General features: G+C 43.2%; 3 protein-coding genes and 1 long non-coding RNA gene across 6 annotated transcripts; 3 read left to right on the top strand and 1 right to left on the bottom strand.

The window, feature by feature from the left end:
• The first annotated feature begins 885 nt into the window (after positions 1–885).
• si:dkey-86e18.1 (uncharacterized protein LOC557342 homolog) lies at positions 886–2,631 on the top strand. Its single transcript, XM_056415584.1, has 5 exons — positions 886–977; positions 1,632–1,672; positions 1,763–1,837; positions 1,928–2,117; positions 2,231–2,631. Exons 1-5 carry the CDS (start codon positions 911–913, stop codon positions 2,617–2,619), a joined length of 762 nt encoding a protein of 253 aa, XP_056271559.1. The 5' UTR covers positions 886–910; the 3' UTR covers positions 2,620–2,631.
• Positions 2,632–3,797: 1,166 nt separating this feature from the next.
• faslg (Fas ligand (TNF superfamily, member 6)) lies at positions 3,798–6,149 on the top strand. The gene is made up of 4 exons (XM_056415581.1): positions 3,798–4,098; positions 4,615–4,663; positions 4,786–4,845; positions 5,299–6,149. Exons 1-4 carry the CDS (start codon positions 3,811–3,813, stop codon positions 5,730–5,732), a joined length of 831 nt encoding a protein of 276 aa, XP_056271556.1. The 5' UTR covers positions 3,798–3,810; the 3' UTR covers positions 5,733–6,149.
• Positions 6,150–9,016: 2,867 nt separating this feature from the next.
• LOC130194524 (uncharacterized) lies at positions 9,017–12,500 on the top strand. 3 transcript variants are annotated; one of them, XR_008831862.1, is made up of 6 exons: positions 9,017–9,643; positions 10,521–10,619; positions 11,152–11,233; positions 11,651–11,845; positions 11,913–12,052; positions 12,148–12,500. It is a non-coding gene; the product is annotated as an uncharacterized LOC130194524 (long non-coding RNA). The 3 variants fall into 3 exon arrangements; XR_008831861.1 differs by having other exon boundaries at positions 9,017–10,619; positions 11,152–11,226; XR_008831860.1 differs by having other exon boundaries at positions 9,017–10,619.
• Positions 12,501–19,602: 7,102 nt separating this feature from the next.
• LOC130193484 (uncharacterized) lies at positions 19,603–20,787 on the bottom strand. The gene is made up of 3 exons (XM_056413949.1): positions 20,416–20,787; positions 20,277–20,331; positions 19,603–20,196 (listed from the first exon to the last, which is right to left on the bottom strand). Exons 1-3 carry the CDS (start codon positions 20,785–20,787, stop codon positions 19,916–19,918), a joined length of 708 nt encoding a protein of 235 aa, XP_056269924.1. The 3' UTR covers positions 19,603–19,915.
• Positions 20,788–23,812: the final 3,025 nt, after the last annotated feature.

The following is a 23,812-nucleotide window of genomic DNA, read 5'->3' as shown; positions in this document are numbered from 1 at the left end:
GCTAATAAAAGAAAATAAGAGCTGTACAAAATGTATTAGCAAGAGACATTTCCAACCAGGAAGAGGCAAAAAAAAAAATGCAGAACAAATATTTATCTAACGACTACAAAGACACACAAAATGAGAACAAAGAGATGCAAAAAGAGTATGTTAAAAGGCTGTGAATAGTTATCTCTCGAGTTTTCTTTTGAAACCCTTTAAATAATGGTTTCTGTTTGTTTTTTAAAAGTTTTTGGTCTGTATATTTTAGTGATGAGTTTTAAGAGGTAACAGAAAGAACATGTAGACCACACAGGAAAGACTTGAACTCTCAACCTTCAGACATCAGAGCAGATTCTAGAGAGAGAGTCGAAGAGGTTCAGTGACTTTCCCGAAGAAGAATTTGACTTTGTCAGCGTGAACGAGTTTCAGTGTGAACAGGTTTCAGTGTGAAGCGTTATGTATATATATATTTATTTTGTTATTTTTTATACAAACATGTGTTTGTATGTTTCAGTCTGAAGTGTTACGTATATATATATATATTTAGATATATATATATATATTCATATACATACACACACATATATATATTTATTTATTTATTTATATCTATATATATAAATACATAAATTAGATTTAGATTCAGTAAACTTTTATTTAACTCAATCTTTTATATGTAATTATATTCATGACTTAGATTTGAGATTTATTTTGTGATGAATCGTAAAATATATATGCATCTTATTTCTTTTTGTGATTTGGGTTTACAGTTGCACGTGCAATGAGGTGTGGGAGTTGCTCTCGCTGCATGTCACGTGACGCTGCCGGGTGTCACGTGACATTGTGATCGTTTGAGCCGCGGAGGGCTCTCTACCTCTCTCTCTTTCTCTTTTTCTCCCTCTTTCTCTCGTGTCACTAACGTTTTATAATGGCACGAAACCAGGAGAAGCAACAAGGGAAGCTGAACAGACTGTGGCTCCAGAAAGAGAGAGAAGGTGAGCTGAGCAGCCACAACAACTACTTTTTATTTTAAGAATATGCCGATAAAAGCCCCGTGTTGTGCTAACAGCTAGTTAGCTTAGAGCTAACTCACAGGCGTGAGGTTACCGGTGTTACGGTTTAAGAAGCGACCGTGCTAACTGGCGACTTTGAACCGAACGCGTCCGTTGGTGTCAGTTACAGGCAGCTGTTGGAACACGTAGCTTCCCTCGTGAATGCCGCATTGTTTAATTTGTACAGTATATATTATTATGTATATGAGAGGGTTGGAAACTGTAATACAAAATTAAACCAAGCAGGCATTCACGAGGACAGCTATACGTGTTATCTATCCTATTTTTCAAACGGCCGTCGTAACCACGACAACAACGGACGCGACGCCAGTTAACACGGTCGCCTGTGAAACCGTAACACCTGGTTTCAACGAAGAAGACAACTCTGGTTCTACTTTCAGGGGAATCTTACAACATTTTAGGTTTTGTTTGAGTATATTTAACATTTTTAATAAAAGCCCCACTAGTGAATAATTGTTTATTGACTCCAGAGTCAACAAAGGAATTCTCATTTTGTATTTAATAGTGAATAATAATAAATAAATCAGAATGAATACGCCTGAACTAATGTTTTCTTTTGATATATATAATTTACAGAGGGACGCCTCAAGGATGTGCATGAGCGGAGACCCAAGCTGGTAAAGATTATTATTATTATTATTATTATTACATTGTATTATATTGTTATATTATATTATAATTGTCATCCTTTTTTCTCCTTTTTGCAGTCAACTCTTAATTCCGCCGCCTCTCTGAAAAAGTGGATCCCCAGCATCAAGAATGAAATAGAGTATTATTTACAGGTGAGGTTGTCGCCGTTGGATTTCACAGAGATTGTTTCTGTCGAAAGTTATTATTCTAAAATGTCCGTTTTTGGTCTATTCCCTCTCCAGCAGTCGCAGCTGTCTCATTACCCGGAGAGGAAGATCGCCGAGTTCCAGCTGCACATGGAGGCGTTGGAAAGAGAGTACAAGAGGTTCATCGCCAAGCTGCGGGCCGTGGACCCCGGCTGCAAACACAAGCCCTGGACCCCGCGGGCGTACTGCAGGAGGCGAGCGGACACACGGGAGTCCCCGGCTAACGGTGAGTGTGTCTACGCTTTCTGACTCAATCTCTTATAACACATTGAATATGTTTTCTTCATTTGCTCTCATTAAAGAAGGACGTAGCTCACCTGTGTTCGCTCTCGTTCACAGCGGCGCCCCCGCGGCCCCCCGAGTCACGTGACGGCGACTCGGCCGGCGGCGGGACGGGATGTCACGACCCCTCGGTCCCCGAGAGCCAGCCGCCTCCCGGGGTTCAAACCCCCGCCCCCGCCGACCAAGACCGGCCCCTCTCCTTTGACCGCGCGAGGCTGGCGGTGGCCGCCGCCGCGTTCAGGGGGCCGCCGCCGCCGCCGCAGGGAGGCTCCTCCTCCTCTCAGACGCTCGCCCAGGTGCTGCACTCGGGTCTGCCGAACCTGAGTAACGCCTCGGCGAGGCGGGGGGGCGCCGCTGAGGACCGCGAGGACCACGAGTCCCACGCCGGGATGACGGGTCACGTCCTGGGGCTGGACTGCTACTCTTCCTCCGATGAGGAGCATTGATGCCGCGTTCGATGGCGTCCCGAGTGGCGTCGTATGGACCGCTCATCAGACGTGAGGACTGTGGATAATCTAGATTATGGATTAAAGAAAAGCGGATTATTAAAACCGCGCACACAACGCCTGCAGAAAAGGAAACGTGTGCATGAGTAATCTCATTACTTTCATCGGAATTTTTCAGTCGTGACTCCATTTGTGCGATCAGTCATCGGCCTCCGTTATGAGAGAGAGAGAGAGGAGAGAGAGAGGAGAGAGAGAGACTCCGTGGGAAACTTGCAGAGATGCTCGCTGAGTCAGCGATCTCATTCGCGTCTCCTCTTTCCTGACGACCCGGTTGAGCCCCACGGCGCCGCCCCCCCGCCCACCTAACCCACCCTGTGCCGCTTCTGGGAAACACGCTCGTCAGCTTGAACCCTGCTGTCGCGGTTTCCCTTCTTCGCTGCAGGCGGTGGGTTTCCTTCCGTCCGTGCCCTTGAGAGAGGAAATGAAACCGTGGCAACGGCGGACGGAGAGGAGGCCCGAGAGCTTCTTCAGCAGGCACCAAATCGTGTGTGCGTGTGCGTGTGCATGTGCGCTCGCTCTGCTTTCCTGGAAGCTCATCTGCGAGGTATCGGTTTGGGGTTAAATCGTCGTCGCTCGCTCCCGGCTCGTCAAACAGCCGGGCGGCGAGGCGAGCTCGTGGCGTCGGCGTCGTCCCTCCAAGGAAACGCCGAGTGCTGCTGAAACTGCGGTGTCGCTGTTTACTAACACGCTTAAACACTGATGGCATGAATAAAACATATTCGTGCTTCAGATGTGACAAACCTGAGAGGGAAATGCCCCCCCCCCCCCCCGCAGCGTTACGGATGATGTCACCTGGCCTACAAAGAAATACCTCGCTGCACAGAATATGTGTCGCAATCTTTCCTTTCTTGGAATTTGTAAATTTTTAATGATGACCTGGCCGTGGTTAGTGAGAGGGGGGGGGGGGTTCAGCTGAACCACTCCCCCTCCACACCGAGCTGCAGTCTGTCGGTGTTGAACCAGGAAGCAGCAGAAGACCCCGGCCTGTGATGAAGCTGCCCGTGGAGACGGATGAGTCGACGTGCTCTAGTGGGCGGGGCTTGTGGGCGGCGAAGGCCTCTCGAGGGCTGAAGTTTCTTTTTTTAAAGACGGAGGCGCTCAGTGCGCACCACCTCTCTCCGAGGCGACAGCATGAGCGGCGATCAGCAGAGCTACCCGCTCCCTCAGGTGTTCCTGGTGGACGCCGGCGGCCCGCAGCACCCGGACCAGCAGCCGAGCCTCGTGCCCTGCTGGTCCTTCCCGCCGGCCCGGGAGCCGGCGAGGGCCCGCGGGCGGAGCCGGGGCTGCATGGGCGTCGGCGCCGGCCCGGCCCTCGTCGCCCTGATGCTCTTCCTGCTGGTGTTCGCGTGCCTCGGGTTGGGAGCGTACCAGATCCACAACATGCAGGCCGAGCTGAGGGAGACGAGGGAGATGAGGAAGGTGAGGACGTGTGTGAGAGAGATGATGATTATAGATTAGAGTTGGAGAATTCGGTTTCTATTGATTTAATCTGCAACTTCTTTTGGGATCATGATTTGACTCCAGCTTCTTAAATGTGAAAATGTTTTTGTTTCTTTACTTTATTTGCGGCCCAAACGAGATTTTACTTCTTGATTTTAATTGAGAAAAGTAATCAAAAGTCCCAAAAAGTTGCTCTACTTTTTCAAAATAAATGTGCAATTGAGTCATTGTGATAAAATAATGTCAATATTAATAAAATTACTCTTACTGGTGCCGTTTTAATGGGGGGAAATGTATCTCACCGAAAACCTGCAAAAAAACCTGCAGAAGTTTGCGAAAGACTTTCTTCTCGCTCTGACATTTAAAATCGCGACCCGGCGGCTCCATCGCGCCGCCTGTGGTCCGGCGACACCGGATTTCCTCCCTCTGCTCTGAGAGGAGGAAGCGAGCGTCTCTGTGATGTGGTGACGAGACTCTTCTCTCGTTTCTCTGAAGGTCGTGTCGACCCCCGACGACGAGAGCCGCGCGCCGCAGAGGCAGATCGGTAAACACAGAAACACTCCAAATGTTCCCGAGGAGGAGGAGGAGGAGGAGGAGGAGGAGGAGGAGGAGGAGGAGGAGGAGGAGGAGGAGATGGAGATGTGACTCCCGTCTGGTCTGTTTCAGCTCACCAACTCGAGATGAACGAAGGAGACGAAGAGGAACGACCTGCAGCGCACGTCATCGGTGCGACGACCGATACAAATATACAAATAAATGCAACTTACTCTCTGGAACATCCCTCACACTCCTCTCTCCTCTTCTCTCTCTCCTCTTTCCTCTCTCCACTCTACTACCCTACCCTCTCCTCTCTCCTTCCTCTCTCCTCTCTCCTTCTCTCCTCTCATCTCTCTCCTTTCCTCTCTCTCCTCTCCCCTACTCTGTCATCCTCTCTTCTCCTCTCTCCTCTCTCCTCCCTCCTCTCCTTTCTCCTCCCTCCTCTCCTTTTCTCTCTCCTCTCCCCCCGTTCTCCTACCCTACCCTCTCTTCTCTCTCCTCTTCTCTCCTCTCCTACAACACCCTCTCCTCTCTCCTCCCTCCTTTCCTCTCTCCTCTCCTCTCTCCTCTCTCCTCATCGCCTCCCTCCTCTCCTCTCTCCTCTCTCCTCCCTTCTCTCCTCCCTCATCTCCTCTCTCTCAGGGCGCATCGAAACCGACAATGTCCCCCGGACGCTGCGCTGGGATCCGCGGTCGGGCCGGGCGTTCGAGTCGGGCGCCGTGTCGTACCGGGCGGAGGACGGCGGCCTGCAGCCGAACCGGAGCGGGCTCTACCACGTGTACTCGCGGGTGGAGCTGATCTTCAATGACTGCTCGCCGGCCTCCTCCTTCGTGCACTCGGTGTTCGTGAGGCGGGCGGCGGCGGGCGGGGGGCGCCCCCCCTCACCTCTGACCCTGATGGAGGCCCACAGGGCGGGGTTCTGCTCGGCGCAGCGCGGCCACGTCTGGACCGCCGACAGCTACCTGGCCGGCGCCGTGCGGCTGCAGAGGAACGACCGCGTGTTCGTGAACGTGTCGCAGCCCTCGTTCCTCAGCCACTCGCATTACGCCAACTTCTTCGGCCTCTACAAGATCTGAGAGCGTGTGTGTGTGATAATGATAGTGATACTATGAAAGTCAGAATGTCTCTGAATCTTACTCATCGCTTTGATGCCTTGTGTGATCGCTATAAACGTATATTAATAATGCCTGAACAGTTATTATATATATATATAAGTGTGTGTGTATATATATATTAGATCATCTGCAACATCAAAACCCTGTAGGGAAAAATAGTGTGTGTGTATATATATATATATACATACATATGTGTATATATATGTCTCATTAATTAAGTTCTAGACACGAGCCATAAACATAAAATATTGTGCCTTTAGTCAGTCAACACTAACGAGTTGATTGAGTTGGAGCGGTTTTTAAAAAAAAACTTTATTTCAGGGTGCATGTGTGTAAAAGGGGTGTGATGAAAATGAATAAAGATATAATATAAGTTGATTCTTTGAGTTGTGTTCATGACCACTGGGAAGAATGGAGACGAGTCAGAACAGGCAACACTTTACAACTCTCCAAAGAAGCAGACATTTTGGGGAGGGGGAGAATATGTTTCCTCTTCCTGGTTAATTAAATAAAAGTTTAGATTGAAGAACATGCTCACGCACCAGAGGACCAGCTGTGGCGGTGGGACGTCGGTTTCCTTCTGGTGTGAATCTCTCGAGGGTTTCGCTTTGAGTTTCTTTGAACTGGATCTCTTCTGAATTTCAGACCTGAATCTTTTTTTTTGAAGGTGAACAAATTAACGTTTTCTGTTATTTTCAAATGACTCAAATAATCTCAAAAGGTTTCTGAGCAACAGAATTATATATATATAATTCAATTACTAATATATATATATATGTCAGTGTATATATAGTAATTGAATTATATATATCTAATATAGTTCAACTACTATATAGTAATTGAAATATATATATAATTCAATTACTATATAGTAGTTGAACTTTCTCTCGGTGGAAACCCTCCGTGGACTTTAATAGGAGTTGTAAACATCCATCTTTCTTTACGGATTTACTACGGAAGCGCTAAGCGGCCATGTTTCAAACATGTCACCGTTATCTCGGGATCACGGGTTAATTATGTTAATATATTGATAAGAAACAAACTTGAATCGTGTCTGTTTCATGCCTCCATTGTTTATTAGTTTTTAATTTCACTTATGAAGGATTTTTCGTAGTTGAAATATTTCATAGAGCTTCTTTATTTAAGAGTTTTTGTACATTTAGGGCTTCCGTAGTTTAGGGCTTCCATAATATAGCGTTGGAAAACTAGAAAGGTGATATTGAAGCTCAAATACAAGGAGACAAGGAGGCAAGGAGGCAAGGAGACAGGGAGGCAAGGAGACAGGGGAAACCATGTTCACCTCGTCTCTTGCGCCATCTATCAACTATTTAACGAGTTGTATGGAATGTGACAAAACACACCATTCTATGGAATGCTCACACACACACCACTATGAAATGCTCTCACACACACAACTGAAATGCTCTCACACACACACACTAGTGAAATGCTCTCACACACACTACTGAAATGCTCTCACACACACTAGTGAAATGCTCTCACACACACCAGTGAAATGCTCTCACACACACCAGTGAAATGCTCTCACACACACACACAAGTGAAATGCTCTCACACACACTGTGAAATGCTCTCACACACACTAGTGAAATGCTCTCACACACACACACAAGTGAAATGCTCTCACACACACTAGTGAAATGCTCTCACACACACTAGTGAAATGCTCTCACACACACTAGTGAAATGCTCTCTCACACACACACTAGTGAAATGCTCTCACACACACTAGTGAAATGCTCTCACACACACTACTGAAATGCTCTCACACACACACTTGTGAAATGCTCTGACACACACTTCTGAAATGCTCTCACACACACACTGAAATGCTCTCACACACACAGTGAAATGCTCTCACACACACTGGTGAAATGCTCTCACACACACACCAGTGAAATGCTCTCACACACACTGTGAAATGCTCTCACACACACTGGTGAAATGCTCTCACACACACAGTGAAATGCTCTCACACACACTAGTGAAATGCTCTCACACACTCTGAAATGCTCTCACACACACTAGTGAAATGCTCTCACACACACACTTGTGAAATGCTCTCACACACACTACTGAAATGCTCTCACACACACTAGTGAAATGCTCTCACACACACTAGTGAAATGCTCTCACACACACTAGTGAAATGCTCTCACACACTACTGAAATGCTCTCACACACACTAGTGAAATGCTCTCATACACACTACTGAAATGCTCTCACGCACACAAGTGAAATGCTCTCACACACACTACTGAAAAACTATATGCTCACACACACAACTGAAAATCTCTCACACATACATGATATGAAAAGCTCTCATACACACATATAAAAATTTCACTTGAAACCGAAGGCATTTCACTTGCAACGGAAGGTGCAGTGTTGCCAGGTCATGGTTTTCCAGCATTGGGCAACTTTTGAAGTGTTGCATGGTTGAATTTTGTGTCCACTGGTTCAGGTAGACCTATTTTGCATGCAAATTACATGAATATCTTTCAATAAAATCCATATTTTAAATGAAATAATTTATTTATACCCAAATCCTACCATAAACTGCTTTTAATGCTGGCATACTAAACATTTGGTGTTACTTTGTAGATATTATAATACATTTGGCAATGATAGCAATGCTGTTGGACTTTAAAAGCAGTGTATATGGTTTGGCACGGGCATATTTTGAGTTCTGATATTGGGCTGGTTTTATTGGCCATTGGGCTGGTTTTGTCACACAGACCTGGCAACCCTGGGAAGGTGTTTCAGTTGAAACGGAAGGTGATCAAGGATGGCAGATCAACAATGTGCTCAACAGCCCTTAAGCAACGGCGTTACTAAACAACATATTGGCCTCAGCGGAGACAATCAGAACACTGTCTAATGCCTCAACTGTTCGGCAGCAGCCGGTGTTACACCCCTACTGGTTTTCAAACCTACTGGTTTCCCTGCGCGTGCGTTGTGTTCTCTTCACATCTGCAGCGGGGCTCTGTCTCGCTCACCAGATTCGTCACACATTCACAAACATATTGCTGGAGATCTTCAAGCCCCCGTTCATATCCATTTCGGCGATAAGTCACATTTCTTATGTTGCGAACAAGCATCGCTAAACATGTTTCAAAGTGTACATATCCGCTTAAGGTAACCAGTTGTTTCAGATCCCTTCGACTTAATGGATCAATATATAAATTACTTGAGCTGAAACTAATATCTAGTGGCGCCCCAGATAGCAGTCAGTTCTGGGCCGACTCTGGCTGTCTTCCGCCAGTGTCGGCTGACTCACGTACAGATTATCAGTGTATATGCCAGACTTGGTCCAGAAGTGGACGTAGCATTACAATATGTTGGTAGTAAAGCTATTACTGGGCCAAATGTTGTTACATAGGTCATGGCCCAATACTATGCCGTTAGTTGTTGGCCCACAACACCGACTGAATGCAACCGTCTGTGAAGTATACATGTCGTTGCTGGGCCAGAACCGATAACACTAACATCAACCAGCATTTATTTATGCCAGGTGCAACAGGGAAGGTTACATTGTTTTTAACTACAGCCTGTCCCGAACTGACGCACTCGTGTCTACATTTCACAAAATGCAATTGTCTTGTCCAACCAACTGCCAGTTAAATACACATTATAAAATAGCACATCTACCTAGTTTTTATTCCATTAGTTTTTATTTAGTCAATCACAGTCGTAAAAGAAAGTAAAGCTGATCGTGTGAAATCCCGGGGGAACACCAGCGGGAGACCCTGATGAATATACCAAGCGCTCCTCAAAACCTCGACGCGGTTGGGAAACAACGGTCTGCCTTCAAGTGCGCAGTGAATTTCATCGGCGTCAGTCCACTATCGGTAAGTACAAACATATTTGTTAAAAATATATATTTGAGTCCCCACAATCAAAAGGTTGTCTGTTAGTAGTGCGCGCTGTGTTTAACAGTTTCGATACCTATTCTTTCTCAGCTGAATTTCTATTAGCGGCAGCTATACTCTTGCTAGCTAACGTTAGTTCAGTCAGGTTTCCACTGAGTCAGAGTTTCAGTTTTTCTCATTGAATTATAAATATAAAGGGGGGCTGTACGTTTTTCATAGAGGAAAGCTCTCATTTTAAAAGCTGATATTCATATCTTTTTAACGTCAAACTCCCTCCCTCATTAAAACCTGCTGTGTCATGCCACAATGTGATCGTCTGCCAGGAACTGACTGTCGTTTGAGACACCGGTTAGCTCACGATTATTTAGTTTTCCATCGATAAAATTCAATACTTTTGAATCAGAAATGGAGGTTAAGGTGTAAGTAAGCGGAGGGCTACTTGGATTTGGCATGACTTATATTTTCAAATGCAAACTTTACATGACAATCGCTTTATTTTCTTTGTTGAGGACATTGACAAAATCTGGCGGGAAACGTGTGTAATCCTGCAGTAAGGGTGCGGCCCACATCGATATACCGACAACGGCCCAGTAGTAGGTAACGCGGTGTGGGCCGCCTGTTGAGGAAAGGTGTTCAGGTATTATTGTGATGATATAATTTTATAAAAAATGTAAACATCTGGTTTTACGCATCGACGCAGGCCCCGCCCCCAAAGGGTTAAGCGAGGCCTTTCACTAAGCAAAAATAAGTAAGAAAGGTAATAAGAATCCAAACTGTGGTTAAAATGTTTTGTATTCTGTCAGCAATGCATTTAACTCTAATTAACTCTTGTTTGTCTCTGTCCTCTTTACATAAGCTGTCCAGTTCCCTCAGAAACCAGGACATTCATTCAGCAGAAGGCCACAAGACAGTTCACCAAGTGGGAGCTGCAGCGGGACGCCTGCAGGAGTTGACTGTAAGAGACCTGGTTGCAAAGTGTTACACATTTTAAATTCAAGTTCTATTCAATTCAGTTGGAGTTACATTTTCTCTGTTTCAACGTGATTTTAATGGATTTTTTCTTCTATTGAAAACGTTTTGGTCATTAAGTGGTGATATTGAAGTAGAAGTGGTAAACATAAGTTAACTATCATTACTTTGATCTAAAAGTAAAAAGCCAAAATCTAATACTTATTTACTTTCTTGCTGAGAGTCAGATGTTTTGATCGGCTCCACTCATGTCTGCACTGTAAATATGGAGATGAGAGCCAGCCGATGCTCAAATTAGCTGAGCTCAATACATTCTTCATACACACAAACCGCCATGAAACCACAACTTTTTTTGGCCAAAAGGCAATTATGGGAATTTGCCAAAATCTCCTATATATTCCCACCAAAATATCTTTTGCAAACGCAACACAATCATTCATTAAACGATGGTGTCTAAATGTTTGAAGTATTTATGTTTGGCTTAAAGTTTTCTTCTTCTTTTTCTACCCAAATCTAAGATTCTGATCATCCAGGGCCTCAGCCAGTGCCTGTGCCATCCTGGAGTCCTCAGGCCCCATTTGAAACTACAACCTGTAAATGGTAGATCATTTATGTATTATTTTAGTGTTTCTCCTAAATGTATTTAGTATTGGTGGTACGTCGCTGTTTAAAAAACAACAACATTTGTTTGAGAGGAGAAAAGATGGCTCTGTCTCATCTTTGTGCAAAATAATATGTTAGTTTTTTTTAAAGGATGCTTCCTATTCAGGTCAATTCACACACATATACAAACATTGTCAAATATATATACTTTTGAATGGACATAAACAGATTAGGTGTGAATAGAACTTAAATCCCTAAAACCCAGGCTTCATCAAACGTTGCAATCACCTTCATATCAAAGGGCTTCATTGTTTTATTAATGGTAGCAAAATCCTGTAATTAAGCACCTAAAAACCCCAAAGTCATCACGTTGTATGTCATGTTTATGTCATATTTTACATATTTCTTTTTCAGCATTAATGCGGGAAATGCTTGACTAAACAGGAGATGATTCTCGAGCAACAAACACGCATCCTACAGATTCTACATGCAAGAAAACAAGATGCGTCTCAATTTGAAATAGATGAGGGTCTCCTGCCAGTAAGGGGCCAGCAAGGCCTCCAACGTCTTGAAAGCCAACTTCAGGAATCTGACTTTCGATCAAAACTGGTGAGTGAGTGAATGTGTATTCTTTATGACAAGAGGCACACGTATACATAATATTTTCATACTTTAGATAAACCATCTCAGCCTGATTGGCGGAAGTGATGTCAAGGATACGGTTTGGCGTCTCATGAAGACAACAATCTCAAACACCCTGGCAAAGGAAACCAATTGGAGAGGAGTAAATGGGACGGCTGAAGACGGCTGTAATCGGTAAATGCTCCTCATAGTTCAGATAGAACTTCAACTCATTTTGTTTCTGTACCAACAGAAACTTTAATGTCTTTGAAAACTTTTTCCCACATCAGCTGCCGTACGGAAGAACCCACTGACATCGAGGGCTTCTGAACGTGAGGTGGAGATGTTCATGAAGAGGTGGAGATGTTCATGAAGAGGTGGCTACAGCTGGCAGCGGACAGAGAAGGGGGCAGAAGAAGGCGAGCCCAAATACCTTCAGCTCCCTGAACTTGTTGATTATTGTTATATTGATACTTGTTATATTGATTGTTAAGCTCTTCAATACATTGTTTTAAAAATAAGTTTAGCTCCATGAACTTGTTGGTTATTGTTATATTGATACTTGTTATCTTGATTGTTGCTCTATTTCAATACATTGATTTACAAATACTGTACAATTTTAATTAAAGTTGAGTTAAACTTTTATATTTGTTTTTGACTTCTAACAGAAATACACATGAATGTATATCAACATATGTGTGCACCATCAGGGTAATTTGTGTTCCTCAATGTGTTTTTTCTTTTTCTTTGGTCTGTCTGTGAAAAGCTGAAATATGATAATGGGTATTTTAATATTTTCTTTATATTTTAAACACATGGCAACATTTTAGCATTTAAAAACTGCAGCTCTGTAAAATTATATTAATATTATTAATTTACAGGGGGGAAAAGTATCACTTTCAGCTTTTAAGAAGCATGATGAAAGAAATGCAAAAGTAATGTGTGGAACAGAGGTGGGGTGGGATTTTAGGTCTCCATGGCAACAAGACAACCCATCATGCAGCACATAGGCCAGGTCTGGGCCAGCAGCACAATCGTAATCTGATAGCAGTATTTGCGCCAGAGCTGGGCCAACGCTGGAGTTAATTATAAAAAGTTAGAATGTTGTAGTATGTGGGCCAGAACTGGGCCACAGCATTTTACAATATGTTGAAACGCATCGGTCCAGGTCCGGCCCACTTATGTTTCATCTGACAGTCATGCTGTATATTGGCCAGTTTCGGGCCGAGGACTCGGGCGTATACTGGGCCAGAAGAAACTCAATCATGTGGCCCAACAATGGGCCGGATGAATTTTGCTATCTGGGGCAGCGCATAGACTGCGTGTCTTTGAGTGCAGTCTCCTTTTGCGTGAAAGAGATCGAAACCAGGTCGGGCGATCTTTTCATTTTTATTTTTTCGAAAATGTATTTCTTCATCCGTGGCTGTGATGCACTGCTCACTTGTACAATCGTAATCGCCGAAATGGATATGAACGGTGGCTTGAAGATCTCCAGCAATATGTTTGTGAATGTGTGACGAATCTGGTGAGCGAGACAGAGCCCCGCTGCAGATGTGAAGAGAACACAACGCAGGCACGCGTAGGGAAACCTGTAGGTTTGAAAACCAGTAGGGGTGTAACACCGGCTGCTGCCGAACAGTTGAGGCATTAGACAGTGTTCTGATTGTCTCCGCTGAGGCCAATATGTTGTTTAGTAACGCCGTTGCTTAAGGGCTGTTGAGCATTGTTGATCTGCCATCCTTGATCACCTTCCGTTTCAACTGAAACACCTTCCCAGGGTTGCCAGGTCTGTGTGACAAAACCAGCCCAATGGCCAATAAAACCAGCCCAATATCAGAACTCAAAATATGCCCGTGCCAAACCATATACACTGCTTTTAAAGTCCAACAGCATTGCTATCATTGCCAAATGTATTATAATATCTACAAAGTAACACCAAATGTTTAGTATGCCAGCATTAAAAGCAGTTTATGGTAGGATTTGGGTATAAATAAATTATTTCATTTAAAATATGGATTTTTATTGAAAGATATTCATGTAATTTGCATGCAAAATAGGTCTACCTGAACCAGCGGACACAAAATTCAACCCGCGGCAACACTTCAAAAGTTGCCCAATGCCGCGGGAAAACCGCGGACCTGGCAACACTGCACCTTCCGTTTCAAGTGAAATTTTTATATGTGTGTATGAGAGCTTTTCATATCATGTATGTGTGTGAGAGCTTTTCACTAGTATGTGTGAGAGATTTTCAGTTGTGTGTGTGAGCATATAGTTTTTCAGTAGTGTGTGTGAGAGCATTTCAGTAGTGTGTATGAGAGCATTTCACTAGTGTGTGTGAGAGCATTTCACTAGTGTGTGTGTGTGAGAGCATTTCAGTTGTGTGTGTGTGAGAGGGTATTCTGAATAATGTCCCTCACGGCCCCTCATACCATTCTGCTGCTACTTTACAATAACAAGAAGAGCATTGCATTTCATTTATTTCTGATGCTTTCTGTTTATCGTGTCATTTTCATTTTGTAAATTCTGGATCGTTTTCCATATTTACTTTTCATCGATTCAAACTTTTCCCATGCAGTTTATGTTTCCTTCCACCAGAGGGCGCTAGAGTACCAGGTATACAAACCACCCGGCTCACTCGCGTGTCACCTTTTCCTCCCCACTTGGGTTATAAGTGCCCATCTTTGGAGGTTGTTAGGCTCACGCTGAACTCAGGTCACATTCAGGGGTATTATTAAGATATGGAGCCTCAAATATTAAAATATGTTTTATTGGCCTGCATGTTGTTTACTATCCTGTGTTTCCTCGCTACCTACAGCAGCTACTTATGTCCGAAAATGATAAACATGATGAAAGACTCATCAATGTGTTTAAAATATGAGCAGCAGCCACATACGTTCAGTTTATAGTTTTATTTTTAATTAAACTGTTTGGTCGCCTATACGTCACCTGACTTCAGCAGCTCTGGATATTATAATATTATTATTTGTGTAATATATATATGCTGGTATAATATTGGACAAACTCAGTAACAGGTATACACATATGTTTGAGGAAGTTTACATTTAATTTCATCCAAATAAATCTATTTATTCAAAATGGAAATATATATTTATGTTACCATTACTTCACATGATTTTAATTTTTTTATTTGGGTGAATCCTGCAGATAATGGGAGACTTAGAAACCACTTTGAGATGTTGCATTGATTGCAACATCCCCCCCCCCCCCTCCCTCTCTGGTGCATTTTCACAATGACTCACCTGACCAGCAAACTTTTGGGACCACATGTGTAAGGGTTACAGGTACTGGAACCCAAAAGCACGACAAACACAGGAATGCAGGAGGAGGCAGTTTACTGTATGTTTCAGGCAGGGTCAAAACCAGGTAGTCAGTCCAACAGGACAACAAATCCAAAAAAGGGGCAGGCAAAATCTTGAGTCGGGTTAACAGGCAAACAGGGTCGTAATAGGCAGGTCAGAAATAAACTCTAATAACGCTGGAAGGTTTGGCGGTGACACACAAGACAATCTGGCAGAGGACAAGTGGAAGTGAGGGAGCTAGATAGTGAGGGACTAATGAGGGGATGGGCTGCAGGTGAGAAGGTCGTGAGGACCAGGTGAAGGGAATGAGGGACTAACGAGGTGATCAGAGGCAGGTGAGAAGGGCGTGAGGACCAGGTGAAGGGAATGAGGGACAATCAGGTGAGGATGACAGGATCTGGAATGACAGGAGAGTTAATTAAACATGTAAGCAGGATGAATTTAACTAGGAAGGTGGGGAATTCGTGACAACATGTTAATCTAAATGTGTGGGTGTGTTGTCCAAGAAATGTGCCCAAAGGATGCGTTTACCAGAAATGTAGCTGCAGGTCGGTCGGTTAGATAAACCACAGTTTTGACCTTTTGGTCCATGAAGCCCGAGTCCTACACTGTGATGGGGAAACATCATGCAAGTCATCTATAGGAGAAATAACAATGTATTCTCTCAAAATAATGAGTTTGCATCTTAAAATAGAATCCCCACAATGTGAGTGTGTAAACAAACACATGTCCCCACAGGTCATGAAAATAAGCTCGCTCACACACACACACCAAGGGTTAACGACTATTTACTTGATTTTACAAATCGTAACGTCTTCCTTGTCTTTATGATCTCATTATAACTTGAGGCTTTGGCTATCCTGCACCTTGATAGCCCAATAAATTACATTTAATTGAACTGAGGCTTTGACTTTTGTTTGCAACCAGATGTGACATAAGTGGGAGGAGCTAAGTACAAATGTAGGCTTCCAAAATGTTACAATTAACTTTCAAAGAAATAAAAACAAAGTTGTAGGACAAAAAACCCGGACCACCTCTCAGACGCCGTGGTCGCAACCTGTCAATCACAAGGTAGCTCCGCCTTAAAGCATGTTGGGCCTCACGGTATATTTACCTCTAAATGAGACCATTCGTTTACTAAATGAGCATCACGCTGAATTGAAGAAGACTTGAGACTAATTAGAGAGAGTTAGACATGTTAAAAACATACAATTGCTGAAAACGTGTAACACAAACATAATTATTACTTCTTACTTATTGCAAGTATTCGTGATATTGATCTGCTGTTTGATCTACTTCCTCATTCCATTGGATTATATTCCGGGCTGCTAGTTTCTGCTGCTGGGTTTCTTGTGCATCACCTGTTCTGGTTACCTGCCACCCTGCTTACCTGTCACTCATTAACATCGTTAGCCTCTATCGTGACTCTCAATCCTCTTGAAGGACGACCACCGAGCCTCAGTCACCCCTCGAGTAAACGAGATATCTCAAAGTTAAATAAAGGCGTATGGGACGAGTAAGACAACCTGTATTTCTGCTCTGAGCCTGAACAGTATCATCTCCTCAGGTATGTAAACAGCCAGAACGTGTGTGTGTGTGTGTGTGTCTGTGTGTGTGTGTGTGTGTGTGTGTGTGTGTGTGTGTGTGTGTGTGTGTGTGTGTGTGTGTGTGTGTGTGTGTGTGTGTGGACGTTCCCCACGGAAGAGAGACATCTTTAACTTGTATTTGTGTGTCATTGTTTCTGTGAAAATCATCTTTCTTCTTAATTTTTTGGGGGGTTGGATTCTTGGAGTTTACTTGAAAAACTCATGCAGGAAATATAAAGTACATTATGATTACATTTTGTCTTTTATTTCGGGACTGATTTTGAAAATCTGGAGTAAATTAAAGAAAAAGAAAGGAGAGACAAATGTAATTTTTAGAGATCCTTCATAAACAAATGTTTTTAGGGTCAGCAATACTAATTGCAGTTCTTTGATGATCCACAGGGCCTTCGGAAAGTATTCAGACCCCTTTAAATTATTCACTCTAAAATCAATAAATGTCATTTTATTTCTCATAAATCTTCACTCAGCACCCCATCTGGACAGAAAAAAACAGAAATTCAGAAATATTAGCAAATTTCTTAAAAAAGAAAAACTGAACTATCACATGGTCATCAGCAGGCACGTGCACAGACATTTTGGGGGGCAGGTGCTCAAACCACAAAAAAGGGCACCCATCGGCAAAATTATTTTTATATTGATCGCTGGAACTTGAAGTTAGCAAGTAATTGAAACACATTGTGTCGTGAGAGGACATGAGAGCTAAACAAAATGAAATTCTTTTCTTTTAACAATTAGTTTTTATTTACAAAATAATAGGAGCCAAAAATGCCATATAATAAACAACTTACTAACCTCGACCGCTCGGTCATGCCGGAAATATCAACCTCTGTAAAAAGTTATAAAGCCTCAGTCTGATATTTCGGCATGACCTCACTGGTTAGTAAGTTAGTAAGTGTTATTTTTCTTGCGTTTACTCTTTTCACCCTCTGCAATGCTCATACAAGATTGATCTTTGTAAAACTGGAACAGACAAAACAAAGAGAAACCTACCACATAAAACAATTTGGTACAAGAATAGCATTCATAGTTTAGCTGCAATTTTATAGCTGTGAATTCTTGTGACATTTATCATAAAATTAATTAATAATTTCAACATACTTTCGAAATTGTCTCAATAGCATTTATACAACACAAGGAAGATGCCTGCCTGTATATCTCTCCCTCTATCTGTTCATTAAACATGACGTCAGTAAACAGCTGGACAAGTCTGTGAAACCACGGATTTCGTGAGTTTGATGTGTATTGTCTTAGGAAACGTCGGACCAGTTGTGACGTCATGTTTTCAGCAGCGCTAATGTTGGCGTGGTTAATTTATCACCAAACAACGTCAGGGGACAAACAGTCATGACCTGTGTGTCTGATGCTGCTGGTCAGAGGAGAAGGAGGTGCAGCCGTTTGGTGTGGCGCGAGGAACACTGCGCGAGCAGAGCACCAAGTGGAGGGGGGGGGGGGGGGGGGGGGGCTCGTGAGTGGCACGGAGCATGTTTGGGTGAAATTCTCACAAGAACTCAAATAAATGCCCCGTCGGATATCAAAACACATTTGGTGGGACTTGACAGAAAGAGTAACTTTTATTCTTAAATTCGGATGAATAAAAAACAAGTGGCTCCAGCAAAAAGGGCACTTTACTCATCCAGGGCAAAGGGGCTGGTGCTTGAGCACCACTAGGGCTCTATCTGTGCACGTGCCTGGTCATCCGTGATTAAATGCGCTAAAGGGTGCAAACATGTGAAGTAAATCTTTTAAGCCAAATCATTTCTTGTTTTAAATATTGTTTTAAAAAATCTTTCTTATACTTGCCAGTTTTACTAAATGTCTTATTTTCACGACCTCATATCATGTGTGTGAAGTCTTGACGGAGGAGGAGCTTAAGTTGTGATGTGTGTGTGTTGTCGGATACAGAAAGCTGCTCCTCCGCGTTCGGGTGGATGCTCTGGGCGGGAGGAGGCGTTACTCTAAATATTGCATCACGGTGATGACCTTGACTTCCTCTCTGAGACGAGAGGGATTAACGGCGTGTGGGAGTTTCACGAGGTGTCAAACTGAAACAGGTACGTGATGGAAATCTGAGAACGGGTTCCCTCAGGTGATGCAGTTCAAGCTTTAAGGCTGTCGGGCATCTTTAGAGACAATAAAACATCATAACATACACAACCAAAGATCATATGATAAGATGACTTTTCTTTTATGGCATACTATACAATAAGCTTTTTATGACTTTCATATAACATACAGGTTTTTGTGTTTTTTAAACTGTATTATAACACATAACATACAATCCTATGACTTTTAACGAACAAATTATACTTTTACTTCATTTCATTTTTGGTCTTTTCTAATGACGATGTTTTATATCATAATCTAGTATTACATTTTTAGATTTAAAAAATACATAATTTGGTTATGTTTTTTCTAACAAACTGACTTTTCAGTGATATTTTTTGAGCTACTACTCTATAGGATGACTGTTAAGGACATTTCCCATTATATACTATGCTGTGATTTATTTATTTAAAATCATTTTTTATTCTATGATTTATTTAACAACTTTTTTTATACTTTGATGGACTAATTTCAAACAATACTTACTTAATTTATTGTCTATATCTATGTTTTTGTAATGCCGGTTCGGTCTGTATTTGTTTTTATAATTTTATATTCATCTCTATCAGAAATAAATTGAAACTACGTGAACCTACCCTTTAAACTTCCAATAAAAACATTACATAATTTAAAAGAAATCAAAGCACCGCATCACAAAGTTAGTCAACTTTATTAAACAACACGGCAAAAAAAATCATATTGGAATCTGTTGATTGTTGAAGTGGACGATTATTTATACCAATAAGACTCACGACATGTGCAAAAATATATTTAAAAAGATTTAAGCTGCACTAAATCATCCCAATAATTCACAGAAACAAAAAGTGATGCCTTCAGGCTCCGTCTTCAGATCTCTAGGGAGAAGAAAAAATCGAACAAGAAACCTTTGTGTCAAAAAAGTGAAGCACATTAAAAGTTATCAATAAAGACAACCAACTAGACTGGCCAAATATATATATTTAAATTTAAACTAACAGCCCCAACTTTTAAGGATTTCTAAGGGCGGAGTGGCCCCATGACCTTCCGGGTCAGAGTTTGAAGACGAGGAAGCGGCAGCTGGTCGGGGTTCCGGACGTGAAGAGGACGCTTATCCTGGTGCCGCTGATCATGTTGACCGTCTCCAGGAAGACGAACTCTCCCTCGCCGTCCTCGCCGCCGCGGATGGTTTTGATCGGCCTGTCCTCGTTCCCCCGCGTTTGGACGAGGGAAACTTGTCGGCTGGCGGGGCTCCTCGCCTCGCCGTAGATCACGTAGTTTGCGCTTTTGTTCACGGTGCAGATGTCGTAACGTCCCGGTTCGTCGCCCCCTGCTGGCGAGAACGGGAACATCGGCCCGTCAGCGCGTGAGAACATCGAGAGGGAAAGCGGCGGAAATACAAGCGATGCTTACTTTGTTTTCTGCAGGTCACGTTGAATTCAGCCTGAGCATCCGATGGCCCCGAATCCTGGAGACAAGACAGATGATAGAGACACACACACACACACACACACACATACACACACAGACACTATTATGAGGTGTTTCTCACCGGGTTGCACGATGCCGCGGTGAACGTGACCAGATGCAGGATGAAGGCCGCCGCCAGGGCCGAGGTGACCACTCCCATCAGCGCCGCCAAGGTGACCGCACAGTTCAGGTAGCCGCGGCGGTCTGCAGGTGAGCCCACCTCCACCCTGACCCCCACCGGTGAGCCCTTCTCCACCCTGACCTCCACCGGTGAGCCCTTCTCCACCCTGACCCCCACCGGTGAGCCCACCTCCACCCTGACCTCCACCGGTGAGCCCTTCTCCACCCTGACCCCCACCGGTGAGCCCTTCTCCACCCTGACCCCCACCGGTGAGCCCTTCTCCACCCTGACCTCCACCAGTGCGTCCTCCTCTCCTGCTTGACGTCTCTCCATGATGCAGAGTGTGGTTCTCGTTGTGCAGATTGTGTCCTTTAAATAGAGTCCATCTTCCCACACACTAAGAGAGAAAGTGGGAATCCCAACTTAAGTCCCGCCCCCTTCCCTGAGCGATAAAAAGCAAACAGAAAGAGCAGAGGGAATCCCTCTGCACACAAACACACGGCATCAATACTGGTTTAATAATGACATTGTTTTCCTCCTTTTGATCGCAGCTTTATTTGAATCTGTGACTTAACCACGATATGCAAAAAAAACCTGATTTATGTTTTAATGTATGAATTTAAAGTGTCATTCAATCAGTGTCCTGGCATGGGAAGAGGATCATGGATTATGGATCATAGGGGCCGGATTCAAGAATACTCAATCAATGCATCCCCTCCTGACTGCAGTGCATGCAGACAGTGGAGATCTCTGGGTGTTCCATCCACTCATCGAGCACCGGTGACCACCGGCAGCAGCTGCCTCGTCATCCCGGGCCGTGCGGCTGCTTTCAGAGGAGCACCGGGCGGCAGGCAGCCAGACTCGGCTGGTGGTTTCCCCGCTCCAACTGTATCTGTTCGTGCAACCTGTTTGGCGGCACAGAACACGAAAGCTCGACTGAAACGCAAAAGTGAAAGGAAACATAAAAACAACATCTCTCTCTCTCTCTCTCTCTCTTCTGTGGCCTATTAAGCAGGGACTTTCTCCACGAGAGAAACTGCTCGCTTGTTGCATCACCATCGTGCTCCTGCATCATCGTTGCTGTTCTAAATCCGTCTTGGCTTCTGTCCTATCTGCCGGCAGACGTGTCCACACACACACACACACACACACACACACACACACACACACACACACACACACACACACACACATACACACACACACTGCTTATCTGTCTCTCTTTGCACAGTTTAGTCTTGTGTGTTTCTTATCTCTTTATACGTGTCATAGTCGCAGACCATCGGCCCCACCGAGGAAGCTTGTTGTGAAAGTTAAAATAACTCGTACTACAGGTTCCAATCATTTAAATACATTCCTTCAGAAAGTCCCTCTTCAATTGTTGTTTTATAAATGCAGCTTAGCCATGAAAACAATGTGGTTGGAACAACAAATACAACAACAGCGTTTCAGGAAATTCAGAGTAACAAACTGCTCTAGGCCTACTAACCAGCTAGCTAACTAAATAACTAGCTAACGACCTAGCTAAATAACTAACTATATAGTTATCTATCTAATTAACTAATTATCTATATCTATATATATATATCAATATATATATATAAATCTAACGATCTATATATATAACTAACTAATTATCTATATCTATATATATATAAATCAATATATATAAATCTAACTATCTATATATATATATCTAACTCACTAACTAACTATCTATATACACTACCGTTCAAAAGTTTGGGATCACTTAGAAATGACTTTATTTCTCAAAGAAAAGCACTGTTTTTTCAATAAAGATAACATTAAATCAATCAGAAATACCCTCTCTACATTGTTAATGTGGTAAATGACTATTCTAGGTGGAAACGTCTGGTTTCTAATGAAATATCTCCAGAGGTGTATAGAGGCCCATTTCCATCAACTATCACTCCAGTGTTCTAATGGTACATTGTGTTTGATCATCGCCTTATAAGACTAATGTCTGATTAGAAAACCCTTGTGCAATTATGTTAGCACAGCTGAAAACAGTTATGCTGGTGATATAAGAGATACAACTGGCCTTCCTTTGAGCTTGAAGTTTGTAGAACAAAATTAATATTTCAAATATTAATCATTATTTCTAACCTTGTCAATGTCTTGACTATATTTTATATTCATTTGATAAATAAAAGTGTGATTTTTCATGGAAGACACAAAATTGTCTGGGTGATCCCAAACTTTTGAACGGTAGTGTATGTATATCTAGCTAACTAACTAACTATCTACATATATATATCTAACTAACTATCTATATATATATATCTAACTAACTATCTATATATATCTAACTAACTAACTAACTATATATATCTATCCAACTAGCTAACTAAATAAATACATAACTAGCTAACTTACAAGTTGGCTAGCTAACTATCTAGCTAGCTAGCTCACTAGCTCGCTAGCTCACTAACTAGCTAGCTAACTGCAGAGAGAGAAACAGGGCCGACAGTTACAGACGCATTCCTCTTAGATTACAGGTGTGGCACGATGCAGAATGTCTTTGTTTCATTTGGCTCTGAATGTAAATGTATATAAACTATATGTTGAGAGCTGCAGTGAAACAGAAGCACACGTGTGCTGTCCTCTAACCCACAGCTTCCCTGCAGCCCGGAGCTAATATGTGCAAAAAGGAAATCTTGTGTTGCAGCTTCTTCAATATTTCGGCGTGACTGTCTGGAGACGGTTTCCCTCTTTCAACCGAAAGGCCGGCGAGGCCGACTGGATCACCAGAACGCCTCCACAGCGCAGACGGCATCAGAACAGAGATCCTCACTTCTTTCCCACGGAATCAAATCATCTTTTTATATTTCCACCTGTAGGAAAAACCTGTTGCAGTCGAAACTGCTGCTAACCTGAAACTCCAGTGGAGTTATTATTCAAACAGGAATTCATCCCACTCCCGACAGGATTGGCAAAGGGTTGCGTGTTCGATTCTGGACTTAATCGACTCCCCCAAAACCTTCAGTGAGGTGAGAGACGACGCCCGGAGGAAACTAGAGGACCACCGATGGTAAAGGATTCATCCTCTGGGGACCGTGAACGTCTAGATCTCTACATCTGAGCTCCCTTTTCTTGAGACATGTCAGTTATTTGGTACAACCAAGAGACAGAGTCCCTGAAAGCACCAGATACAGAACTGTAGCCTCTTCCTCCTCCTCCTCTTCCTCCTGCCTGTTCACATGAACCGATAAAAGATGGACGTAGAATCAACTCAAAAAACCTGTTCTCCAACTTACTCCAGTCAGAAATAACACATTCTTGTTTCTTTGATTCTTCTTGGCCAGCCTCGCGCTGCTTCGCTCCGTTTCACAGTTTC

This window comes from Pseudoliparis swirei, chromosome 5, assembly GCF_029220125.1.
Source record: "Pseudoliparis swirei isolate HS2019 ecotype Mariana Trench chromosome 5, NWPU_hadal_v1, whole genome shotgun sequence".
Lineage (NCBI taxonomy): Eukaryota > Metazoa > Chordata > Actinopteri > Perciformes > Liparidae > Pseudoliparis > Pseudoliparis swirei.
Note: the sequence above shows the minus strand (reverse complement) of the source record. Positions and strands in the feature narration are given on the sequence as shown.

What these genes read in the sequence shown, in the direction of transcription:
- si:dkey-86e18.1 (XM_056415584.1), top strand. Translation starts at nt 911, where the DNA reads ATGGCACGAAACCAGGAGAAGCAACAAGGGAAGCTGAACAGACTGTGG. An exon ending in GCTCCAGAAAGAGAGAGAAG is followed by an intron (nt 978 to 1,631) that starts GTGAGCTGAGCA and finishes TATAATTTACAG; the next exon opens with AGGGACGCCTCAAGGATGTG. An exon ending in ACGGGAGTCCCCGGCTAACG is followed by an intron (nt 2,118 to 2,230) that starts GTGAGTGTGTCT and finishes TCTCGTTCACAG; the next exon opens with CGGCGCCCCCGCGGCCCCCC.
- faslg (XM_056415581.1), top strand. Translation starts at nt 3,811, where the DNA reads ATGAGCGGCGATCAGCAGAGCTACCCGCTCCCTCAGGTGTTCCTGGTG. An exon ending in CGCGCCGCAGAGGCAGATCG is followed by an intron (nt 4,664 to 4,785) that starts GTAAACACAGAA and finishes GGTCTGTTTCAG; the next exon opens with CTCACCAACTCGAGATGAAC. An exon ending in ACCTGCAGCGCACGTCATCG is followed by an intron (nt 4,846 to 5,298) that starts GTGCGACGACCG and finishes CCTCTCTCTCAG; the next exon opens with GGCGCATCGAAACCGACAAT.
- LOC130193484 (XM_056413949.1), bottom strand. Translation starts at nt 20,787, where the DNA reads ATGGAGAGACGTCAAGCAGGAGAGGAGGACGCACTGGTGGAGGTCAGG. An exon ending in CCGCGGCATCGTGCAACCCG is followed by an intron (nt 20,332 to 20,415) that starts GTGAGAAACACC and finishes TCTTGTCTCCAG; the next exon opens with GATTCGGGGCCATCGGATGC. An exon ending in CGTGACCTGCAGAAAACAAA is followed by an intron (nt 20,197 to 20,276) that starts GTAAGCATCGCT and finishes CGTTCTCGCCAG; the next exon opens with CAGGGGGCGACGAACCGGGA.